Source organism: Bufo gargarizans, chromosome 5, assembly GCF_014858855.1.
Source record: "Bufo gargarizans isolate SCDJY-AF-19 chromosome 5, ASM1485885v1, whole genome shotgun sequence".
Taxonomy (NCBI): domain Eukaryota; kingdom Metazoa; phylum Chordata; class Amphibia; order Anura; family Bufonidae; genus Bufo; species Bufo gargarizans.
The window spans coordinates 147,122,065-147,134,415 of NC_058084.1; the positions used below are offsets into that span (position 1 = coordinate 147,122,065).

The 12,351-nt window shown below is 43.7% G+C and overlaps 1 protein-coding gene across 3 annotated transcripts in view; it reads left to right on the forward strand.

Moving 5' to 3' along the window:
* MTCL1 (microtubule crosslinking factor 1) overlaps positions 1-12,351 on the forward strand; it is a 178,492-nt gene that overhangs the window by 105,442 nt on the left and 60,699 nt on the right. For all 3 annotated transcript variants that reach the window (XM_044293234.1, XM_044293235.1, XM_044293236.1), the window contains exon 4: positions 12,135-12,194. In XM_044293234.1, the coding sequence (XP_044149169.1) occupies positions 12,135-12,194 (60 nt within the window). The remainder of the gene's footprint in view (positions 1-12,134; positions 12,195-12,351) is intronic.

Consider the following 12,351-nt stretch of genomic DNA (forward strand, 5'->3'; position numbering starts at 1 on the left):
ACAGAGACACGGCTTCTGAGCCCAGCTCCCTATTTAAGGACAGCCAGGTGCTGCCAAAACCCGGATCGGCACTTAAATTCTAGTCCGGTATTTGACCTCACCTGGCTGTAAATCAGCCCAGCAGCACATGCTGGGAGGAAAATACCTGTTTTCTCAGAAGAAACCTCTCACTGTGTCACAGGCTTTTATTTGTTTTTTAACTATATGAAAAAGAGTAGCTGGTGGTATATAGTACGTTTTGCAACACTGTTCAAACCTCAGTTATAAAACCCAAATATAATGGCCCACATTTTCTAATTTGCAAAAAAAAAAGGGGGTCAGTAAGCACCTCCCAGTGCACAGGTGCACGCTGCCATGGCAAAGACCTAGAGGAAAGAAAGAGACAATGCAGCAGCACTCTGCAAATCAGACAAAGTACAACAATGCTTACAAAAATTATTGTGCTAATACTACGCTTATTTATAAAAGCGAGATGCTTTGACAATGCATTTTGTACAAAACCATCTAAGCCGTCTGCCGAACGTCAAGGCGATCTCTGTTAGACGGGTCCTAACACTAAATACTACCTGTTATGCGCCATAATGACCGCCATAAAATTCAGGGAGTGTTGGACCCACATGCATGTTGGATCCACTCTGCCTTTTTCCATTTTTTGTGCCAAAATGGCCTCCATTGCAAGGGATGCAGGTACCAACATGCATACTGAGCCCACTCTATACCCTTCCTGGTGCTAGACAGCTTCCAATGAATGTAGTGAGAGCAGGCTACAGCTTTATACTGAAAGTAATTAAAATCAGCCTATGGGGCAGACAGGCTAATCAGGAGTGCACGACTCGCTGTAGTGCCACATCTCCAGCATTGTAAATCTGCAAAAAAAAAAGGGGGTCAGTCAGCACCTCCCAGTGCATCCCTTGCAATGGAGGCCATTTTGGCACAAAAAATGGAAAAAGGCAGAGTGGATCCAACATGCATGTGGGTCCAACACTCCCTGAATTTTATGGCGGTCATTATGGCGCATAACAGGTAGTATTTAGTGTTAGGACCCGTCTAACAGAGATCGCCTTGACGTTCGGCAGACGGGCTTAGATGGTTTTGTACAAAATGCATTGTCCAAGCATCTCGCTTTTATAAATAAGCGTAGTATTAGCACAATCATTTTTGTAAGCATTGTTGTACTTTGTCTGATTTGCAGAGTGCTGCTGCATTGTCTTTCTTTCCACATTTTCTAATGTGAGTGCACCTAGTGTAAATTGTGCAAACAGGTGGTGCAATTGGACATATGAATAAAAAGTGACTGGCACTCGCTATATGGTTCACATCGACAGCATTTAATAGCCACCCCCTCAACAATGGAGTGTGGACAGCATAAATAAAACAGCATATAATCAACACAGTCCTGTGTGGAGAGGTGATCCTCTAAATGTGGCGCAATCTAATATATAATCTATCACTTGAATATTGTACCAAAAGTTCACTATTATTTGTAGCAAATGATGAAAGTGTCCTTTAGATACAGAAAATATAAATCCGAGTCCGTTATTAGGAGTACTGTCCCTTTAAATGACACTGAATATTGTCATTAGGTCCACTAGAATCCGCAATATGTTGGAAGTAGCGGTGGACTTTTGCCTGGTATTACAAAGCCTCCGGGCCCTCCGGTGCTCAGTGCTGTGGGAAAGAGATCTGCTTACCGGTATGTACAAGTCCCCGACATTCCCATTATCCAGCTCATCGCACCGCTCGAGGTTACTTCCGGCGTCCTCGCTCCTTGGTATCTGTCACGTGTTGTCCAAAGGTATCGCGGGACTCAATGGCTTAGTTCCGGGTTCCTGTGAGAGGTGCTCACGTTGAATAGAAAAAATGGAGCGCTCCAAATTTAAAACTGCTTAAGAAGTCTTAATCATATCCAATTTCTTATATTGAGCAGAGATATAACGCCAAACGCGTTTCGGGGACTTCTCTCCCCTTCCTCAGTGGTGAGCTATCCACAATAACCATTTGAATACGCAATTGGACATATCCAGGTTTAGAAAAATTACCTCAGCCTGACATGGGGGTAGTGCTTACCAGAAAAAGATGTGGCTTTGTGGGGGTGCACCATAAATCTGTCATAAAATTTTGTTTAAAAGTAGGCCAATGTACAGGGAGTGCAGAATTATTAGGCAAGTTGTATTTTTGAGGATTAATTTTATTATTGAACAACAACCATGTTCTCAATGAACCCAAAAAACTCATTAATATCAAAGCTGAATATTTTTGGAAGTAGTTTTTAGTTTGTTTTTAGTTTTAGCTATTTTAGGGGGATATCTGTGTGTGCAGGTGACTATTACTGTACATAATTATTAGGCAACTTAACAAAAAACAAATATATACCCATTTCAATTATTTATTTTTACCAGTGAAACCAATATAACATCTCAACATTCACAAATATACATTTCTGACATTCAAAAACAAAACAAAAACAAATCAGTGACCAATATAGCCACCTTTCTTTGCAAGGACACTCAAAAGCCTGCCATCCATGGATTCTGTCAGTGTTTTGATCTGTTCACCATCAACATTGCGTGCAGCAGAAACCACAGCCTCCCAGACACTGTTCAGAGAGGTGTACTGTTTTCCCTCCTTGTAAATCTCACATTTGATGATGGACCACAGGTTCTCAATGGGGTTCAGATCAGGTGAACAAGGAGGCCATGTCATTAGATTTTCTTCTTTTATACCCTTTCTTGCCAGCCATGTTGTGGAGTACTTGGACGCGTGTGATGGAGCATTGTCCTGCATGAAAATCATGTTTTTCTTACCTTGCAGACTTCTTCCTGTACCACTGCTTGAAGAAGGTGTCTTCCAGAAACTGGCAGTAGGACTGGGAGTTGAGCTTGACTCCATCCTCAACCCAAAAAGGCCCCACAAGCTCATCTTTGATGATACCAGCCCAAACCAGTACTCCACCTCCACCTTGCTGGCGTCTGAGTCGGACTGGAGCTCTCTGCCCTTTACCAATCCAGCCATCTGGCCCATCAAGACTCACTCTCATTTCATCAGTCCATAAAACCTTAGAAAAATCAGTCTTGAGATATTTCTTGGCCCAGTCTTGACGTTTCAGCTTGTGTGTCTTGTTCAGTGGTGGTCGTCTTTCAGCCTTTCTTACCTTGGCCATGTCTCTGAGTATTGCACACCTTGTGCTTTTGGGCACTCCAGTGATGTTGCAGCTCTGAAATATGGCCAAACTGGTGGCAAGTGGCATCTTGGCAGCTGCACGCTTGACTTTTCTCAGTTCATGGGCAGTTATTTTGCGCCTTGGTTTTTCCACACGCTTCTTGCGACCCTGTTGACTATTTTGAATGAAACGCTTGATTGTTCGATGATCACGCTTCAGAAGCTTTGCAATTTTAAGAGTGCTGCATCCCTCTGCAAGATATCTCACTATTTTTGCCTTTTCTGAGCCTGTCAAGTCCTTCTTTTGACCCATTTTGCCAAAGGAAAGGAAGTTGCCTAATAATTATGCACACCTGATATAGGGTGTTGATGTCATTAGACCACACCCCTTCTCATTACAGAGATGCACATCACCTAATATGCTTAATTGGTAGTAGGCTTTCGAGCCTATACAGCTTGGAGTAAGACAATATGCATAAAGAGGATGATGTGGTCAAAATACTCATTTGCCTAATAATTCTGCACGTAGTGTATAGTTGGTGTATAGTGTTTACCCCAGGGAGTACCATGTCTCCTTGTGGAGTGCCATACGGAGTCTTAGGGTATGTTCACACAGAGTTTGTCTGTGCTGAAAAAAACCTGATGTGGAATCCTCTTCAGGATTCCTTGTGGTTTTTATTCCAACACAGTTTTTCATGAGTTTTTTTAATGCTGTTTTGATGTAGCTTTTCATCCCACACATTACACTGGGAACTCTGGGTGCGGAATCCACGTCATGTTTCATATGAATTAACAGACGGTCTCCCTTTTAATTTAATACAGTGGAGATTATTTGAAAGAGTGCAGAATCCGTGCTAAAATCCACATTGAAAAAATTGTGTAAACATGCATATCTAGACAGCCTAACTTGACACCACCTAGGACTCCAGACTAAAAAAAAAAAAATATCAAGGAGCCATTGGCTCCTAACCTGAAAAATTTAGGAGCCAAATTAAATTTTTAGTTGCCAAATTTAAAATGCATATAATTACGGTATAATAAAAAAAAAAAAAAAAGACATGTCTTACCTAGGGTTGTCACGATACCAATATTTTGACTCTATTTCGATACCATAAAAAAGCATTGCGATACTCGATACCACGTGAAAAAAATAAAACGCCAAAAAAGCCGCGTGTATTCCGCATTTTATGGAACGTCTGGAATTAGTCCTGACCTAATTTTTGTCGGGACAAGGTGACCAAATTTTTTTTTATTTTTGTTCTGTTACGGCGTTCTCCGCATAGGAGATATTATTAAATATTTATACGTTTTCCGACGTGGAGATATGTAATATGTTTTAAACGTTTAGTATTTTGGTGTTTTTTATTTATTTACTAACTATTAGCCCCCTTAGGGGCTATAACCCTTGTCCTATTAACCCTGATAGAGCTTTATTAGGGTGAATAGAACTTCACACTCTCCCTGCTGCTCTGTGCTCTGTGCACACAGCAGCATGGAGCGGACTATGGCAGCCAGGGCTTGAGGGGGGGGGCACTACGCCACCAATGATGATACTTTATAATACTAGGGTTGGGGGGGGGCAAACTGTGCCACCAATGAATATAGTTTGATGCCTGAATACATACCCAGGTTGCTGGTGCCGGCCATATCCGATACCCGGCCTCTATGACTGCGAGCTGTGATCCGCCACAATTAGCCCCTCTGGTGCCGCACCTGAGGGGTTAATTGTGACGGATCACAGCGCGCAGTCATATAGACTGGATGCCAGATATGGGATATGGCCGGCACCCGCAGCCTGCATTTGCATTCAGGCATAAACTATATTCATTGGTGGCGCAGTGGACACAGCCCCTCCCCTCCTCCTCCCTGCTATCAGTCCATTGGTGGCAGCAGTGCAGGGGGGAGGGACTGCCTCCTTCTCCCCTGTGCTGCTGAGGAGAACATGGCACACATGCGCGTCCCATGTCAGTTCCTCGTGTGTGAAAGAGGCAAAGCAGCGCAGAGTCTAGACGCAAATGGTGACAAGTCTACAAAGTCTTGTCGGCATTTTGCAATTCAAAGTCGCATTGGCGACCATTTTGGTCACTATCTGGAGCCCTGCCACCTGTAGGATTAGTAAATACAAGTATGCCTCAGTGTGAATACAGACTTTTATTAGTTTTTGTGAGATTACAGTGTGGCAGATTTACTAATACTATCTAATAGTAAGATGGTGTAAACTTAGACTAGACAGTATTTAACTGTGCTAGATTTATTGCAGTGGCTAATGTATGTTTGAATGATAAATCTGGTGCATCTATAGACTGTCTAGTCTAAGTTTAAAGAGGTCGATCCCCCCTGGGGGTTTTCACGCACACCCTTTCACCCCAGCATGGCCAGACCTGCGGAGGGAGTCATTGTTACCTAATCCCCGCCATTGAGTTCCTGTTTCTTCACACTCCCCGATGCAGATCATGCCACGTCAACATTCTGTTTGATGTGGGTCATGGTCACATTGCTGACTCTCTGCAGCGGCCACATGTCTCCCATATGTTATGTCTGTAGGTCATGTGAGCGCTGCCTTGGCACGGGGGGGGGGGGGAGCAAAGGAGACATAACCCAACAGGGGGTATCAGGGAAGTATGATTTCCCTACACGGGTCTGGCTACGCTGTGGGGTCTCCCTGAAAAACCCCCGGGATGAACGACCCCTTTAAGCCACTTATTTGCTGGCTAAGTTTAATCCAAAAAAATAACTAGTTGTTTTGAGCCATACCCCTTTCCCACAAACTAATGCCCCTTTACAATAACCAGTACCCCGTTGGCCGAAGAGACAAAAAAGCGTCTAAAAGTGTTTGAAACAGTTAAAGAGTTGTCCATTTTATTTTTATACTTATGAGCTATCCTCAGGATAGGTCATCAGTATCAAATCGGCAGGGGTCCAAATCCTGCCCCCCCCCCTCCAATGATCAGCTGTTTGAAGAGACCGCAGCTCTCGTGCGAGCACTGCCTTCTCATCACTAATTGCCTGCTCGCAGTCACAACTGCAGCAGCAAGCAGGTGTAAATACGACATTGTCCCATTTGTTTCAATGGGATGGCTCTTTACTGGGGACGGAGCAGTTATAATAACACCTGCTCACTGCTGCAGTTGTGACTGCGAGTGGATAAACGGTGACGAGAAGGCAGCTCTCATATGAGCGCTGTGGTCTCTTCAAACAGCTGATCGGCGGTGCAGTCGGACCCCCACCAATCCGATATTGATGACTTATCCCGAGGATAGGTAATGACTATAAAAAAAGGCATCCAACTCCTTTAAAAGATGTAGTGCAAGGTACTGTATGTATGCCAGTTTTTTTTTTTTTTTTTTTTAAATACTAAATCTGCCCCAATAAGAATACATGACTGCAAGGAGCGGGCTGCCAGCTGACCCTGCTTCTCACATATAAGAAGGCAGCTGGGACTACGAAATAGATTAGATTTTTATGCATTTATTTAAGCTGTTTTCATTTTATCACCAATACTTAATGTAACCTTATAGCGCGTATGTAATGTCTGCAGCCATGACATTTGTGTTCCTAGATAAATATAGAGCAAACCAGGTCATAGATGTTGTTGCCACCACAGAGCAAAGTAGCAGCTTTTATATGAGCTGTTTTTACTCAGCATGAACGCACAGCCAGGCAGGGTTGTGCAGTATCATTGGCAATAATTGTCCTGTATAGTATTGCAATGGTGCACAGCCAAGTGGGCACACTGCATCTTAAAGGCACACCATATAGAGTTTATTTTTTTTATTACAATACTAAAGAAAGTGTTTGCACATTTCAAGTGATATATCAAAGTATAAAAGAGTAACTTGTTCAGCTGCTTGATCAAAAAATTGTTACCCTTAAAAAACAAAAAAATACCTGATGTGTGTTAGGACTTAATTGACGCTCTTCCACAAGACCTGAAATCAGCTAGTGTGTCGCTATACTGTGCTGCCCTCAGAGAAGGCAGGATAAAGGAGCTGATAGGTTCCTGTTAAAATAACATTGATATTTTTTTCCTTTTTTTTTTTTTAAGTGAAAGAAATGTACTTATAATTATAATTTACATTTTGAGTGAACCTTAATCAAACCCATTGGAGCCCCCCCCCCCCTCCCCCACTCTAAAAAATAACAATAGGGCAAATTTACTAATCATGCCTAATATTGAGATAGGATAAAACTAGACTAGACAGTCAGAGAGTGTGTGAAATATAGCACAAAGGCTAATGCTTGATGGGAAATGTGGTGCCTCTTTAGGCTACTTTCACATCAGCGTTTTTGGGTCCCAGTTTTGAGATCCGGCAGAGGATCTCAAAACCGAGCCAGAACGATTCCGTTTTGTCCCCATTCATTGTCAATGGGGACAAAACTAATCAGTATGCATCAGTTCCGTTTTGTTGCGTTTTGTGACCAAACACAAGCTGGAGGTTTTGTGTCCAGTCTGGAAAACCAAACAAACTGGATCCGGCATGAAAATCTATGTAAGTTAATGGTCCCAGATCAATTTTTTTTGTTACTGAAATGTATTTAATTTTTATTTAATACAACCGGATCCTGATTAAACTGATGAATTCGGGTGTATTAAATGAAACGGAAGTAGCCTTAGACACTGTTTGAACTTACATCACCTTTTGGTGGCTTGCTGTGCACCAAATTCTTCTTTACTACGCCTGTAGATGGAATAAGCTTAGGGTGCATTTACACCAACAGATTATCTGACCAATTTCTGTCCAATCAGACCAAGAGTTGTTGTGTATAACAAAAGATCTGTGTGTAAATGGCCATCTGACCAATTGGCCAGAAAATCTGTCAGACAATCTGTTGGTGTAAATGCCCCCTTAGACCGGCTGTCTAGACCTGCACCAGATTTATCACAGGGACTCAGGCTGGAAGATAAATGTGGTGCAGGGATAGACACTGACTCTAAGCCATTGACTGGTTGGCTTACTTTGAGATAGATTTTTATGTCAGAATTGGGGCAACTTTTTGACACAAAATGGGCATCTTAGACCCTGCCCGTTTCCCATGAAGCTACACCCAGGGGACTCAGGTAAGTATATTCACTGTGGGTGGCCCGGCATATGTTTTTTTTTTATAGGATTGGATAACCCCTTTAAGTAAGCCAACTAATAGTTGTATAATCTTAGCCTAGACAGTATAAAGATGTACTAAATTTATCATCCAGTGTCAGCCACCTTGATAAATTTGGCCGTTCATTACTGTCTAGTCTAAAGCTAAATGTATATTCTCTGAACCCGCTGATATCCAACCATCTAATGCGTATGGAAGGGGGGGGGGTGTCTTTCACCTGTCCGGGTGAAAGAGTGGCTGGATATGTTGTCTGGCAACCGCTCTTTTTTCTCCTTGCTCATGCACAACACATGGATGCTCGGTAGAGACCGTGTTATTTCATGTGAATACAAATATCTAAAGGCCCCTTTTATACAGACCGATTATTGGAAAAAATGGAGGTGCCAGATCCAGCACCTTACCAATTTAGGCTCCTTTCACACTAGCGTTCGTCGGTCCGCTCGTGAGCTCCGTTTGAAGGAGCTCACGAGCGGACCCGAACGCCTCCGTCCAGCCCTGATGCAGTCTGAATGGAGCGGATCCGCTCAGACTGCATCAGTCTGGCGGCGTTCAGCCTCCGCTCCGCTCGCCTCCGCACGGACAGGCGGACACCTGAAAGCTGCTTGCAGCGTTCAGCTGTCCGCCTGGCCGTGCGGAGGCGAGCGGATCCGTTCAGACTTACAATGTAAGTCAATGGGAACGGATCCGCTTGAAGATGACACCATATGGCTCAATCTTCAAGCGGATCCGTCCCCCATTGACTTTACATTGAAAGTCTGAACGGATCCGCTCAGGCATCTTGCGCACTTAGAAATTTTTCTAAGTTATTAATGCAGACGGATCTGTACTGAACGGAGCCTCCGTCTGCATTAATATGATCGGATCCGTTCAGAACGGATCCGATCAAGCGCTAGTGTGAAAGGAGCCTTACTAGGTAATAGAAGTAAAAATGCCGAGTTCAATGGACCAAATTTCCTGTAATGATATCTGTTGGGTTTCCATTACGGTTTTAACAATTCTGCCAGGCTAAATACCTCTGTAATGGAGGCTCTTGCTGAAACCTCTTTCACACATGTGAACCAAGCCTCATGCCTCATTCACACAGTCAGTGTTCGGTCAGTGATTTCCATCAGTGATTTTGACAGATCCAGACCTTATCTCTATGTAGCCTCCACTCCTGGTTTTGGCTCACAATCACTGACGTGTGAATGAGGCTTTAGTGAGCTTGTAACATGGTCATCTGGTGATCCCCAAGAAAAATGTAAAATTCACTGTTGTCTAGTATGAAATATAACAGGTTGTCATGCAGGGACGTGCACAGACATTTTGAAAGGCAGGTGCTTAAGTTAAAAAAAAAAAAAAAAAAAAAAAAAAAAGGCACCTGTCATAATTTAAAAAAATGTTTGTACCACGAAGCTTACTTTACTAGAAGTCCTACCTTGTTCTCCATGAATTTTTTGATACTGTACTTGTAAACATGACAAAATCCACAAATATTACTTTTTTTTGTTTCACCGTACATATTATGGTAAAATGAGTGATGTGATTACAAGACTCTACAGCCTCTAATATGCAAAGAGACAAAGCACTACAACCCCCAGTTTGCAAAGGGACAACACACTACAACCACAAGTATGCAAAGGGTCAAAGCAGTACAACTATTGTTCCTTTGCATACTTGTTTTGTTCCTGGACTTTAAATTATATACAATATATTACCAGGGTGGAAACTGAGGGCAGACAGGCACTAAAGGAACTTAGGCAGCAGACGGAGTCACACAGGCCGGCGCTTGCTCCCCTGCATTAATCCCGCTGGGGGGTCACATGACGTAGTAGACGTGCGTCACGCACGTCCGCTACCCAGGCAGCCCCTGTGCTAGCCTTAAAGGACCCTGACCCTTCACAGTGAGCGGGGCGGACCAGTGAATAAATTGTCTCAGTGAATAAATTGCGCTGCCGCCAGTGGGATGGAGGGGGCGGCTCGTGCGGACTTGTGGCACGCCTGTAGTGGGTCAGCTTGGGCAGGGCCGTCTTTAATATTGATTGGACCCTGGGCGAGAATTTACTTGGGCCTCCTGGATCCCGCCTTCCCACACCCTAGCAGGCAATCACACCCTCCACCACTATATATAATATAGCTTACAGTGAATGGCTGTAAATACTTACAGTTCTGAAGACTCCAGCAGCTCAGGATCAGTGCTCAGGGCTGGAAGTGGGCACTGCTCTGCAGTTCAGGAAGGAGACTGGGGCTCTACTCACCCTAGTGTTACAGTGCACCCCAGCACCCCACAGTATGCAGTATAGCACCCTATAGTATACAGCGCCCCACAGTATGCAGTATAGCACCCTATATAGTATACAGCACCACACAGTATACAGTAGAGCAGTAGAGCACCACACAGTATACATTACCCCCAGTATATAATCCCACACAGCAGCCCCCCCAGTATATAATCCCACACAGCAGCCCCCCCAGTATATAATCCCACACAGCAGCCCCCCAGTATATAATCCCACACAGCAGCCCCCCCAGTATATAATCCCACACAGCAGCCCCCCCAGTATATAATCCCACACAGCAGCCCCCCAGTATATAATCCCACACAGCAGCCCCCCAGTATATAATCCCACACAGCCTCCCCCAGCATACAATCCTAAAACCCTCCCCAGTAGTCACATCCAGCTCTCCAGCGCTGACACGCTCTCCCCTCTACAGACGCTGCTGAGCAGCCATCCCTGATCTTCCTACTCTGCAGACAGTCGGCCAGTGCCTGTGATAGCAGAGCACTGCCGACCCACGTGACCTACCCTTCTCCTGCAGGCTGCAGTAACACTGAGTCCTGGAAGAAAGAAAGCACCTTTGATTACCTCATAGCCATGTGACCAGTAATATTGCTATGTTACTGGTCACATGGTTATTATGTCATGTAAGGTCCTTTCTCCCACAGCTCTCACTCACACAGGGGTGTGAATATGCACAAAGAAAAGTCCAGCTCACCCAATTATTCCACCACCTGCGTGCACGGAAAAGGCCGGCAAGCCCGTATATTCTTGATATGAAAGCACAATGAAATTCCAGCACTCACGATTTTGGTAGCTAAAATCTTCGTCTTTTATTCAGGCAGTAGACATATAAACAGGACATCCACCCACAAGTGCAGCAACCTTGACGCGTTTCGAACAGTAGTTCTTAGTCGTAACTTTACGACTAAGAACTACTGTTCGAAACGCGTCAAGGTTGCTGCACTTGTGGGTGGATGTCCTGTTTATATGTCTACTGCCTGAATAAAAGACGAAGATTTTAGCTACCAAAATCGTGAGTGCTGGAATTTCATTGTGCTCTCACTCACACAGTTTGCTCTGGAGTGCCGGTGTTCTGTAAGGGCATTAAAGGGGCAGAAGGGGGCAGGGGCTCAAGCCCCCTTTGAGCCCTATGTGTGCACGTCCCTGTTGTCATGTAACATAATTTAACTTTTTTCACTGAAACTTACATGCCCTTAGAATATTATGCAGCAAAACCAAAAGATCATCTCTTTTGATATAGCCCCCCCATCTAGACTGTGCCTCGGTCTTCTGTGTATATTGGCGTCGCTGTATATGGATTCAGTTGTATTCTCAGTGCAGATCCCTGATGAGGATATGCTGTATTGTAACAGCAGGGTTGACATTTCGGAATATGTAAACCAGGTATTTTTAGTACTGGGTAGATGATTTCTATGTATCCTTTTTATTATTGTTTTAAGTTTTAATTTCTTTTACCAAACGGTTAACGTTGCTTCTTTGAACTCTGCACTTTTACTTCTATTACCTAGTAAATAGTAAATTATTTAATGAATAATTATAACCCCTAGTGTTTTCAGTATTCCCGAGTAACCAGAGTAATTTTCTTGTTTGCAGACCACTCTGAAACGAAGAGGAAGTCGAGAGATGCACAAAGATAAAAAGACCTCCAGTCAGGTATCTGAATTTTGGCTTTTTCAAGTGATTGATGTAGCCACTGCTTTAATGTGAGTGGAACATGTTAAAGCTTTTGGGGAAAATTGGGCTAGCTACCTAAAAACTGCCTTCATTAAAGGTATGTTTCATTTACTTCAAGTTCACCTCTATCCACAGG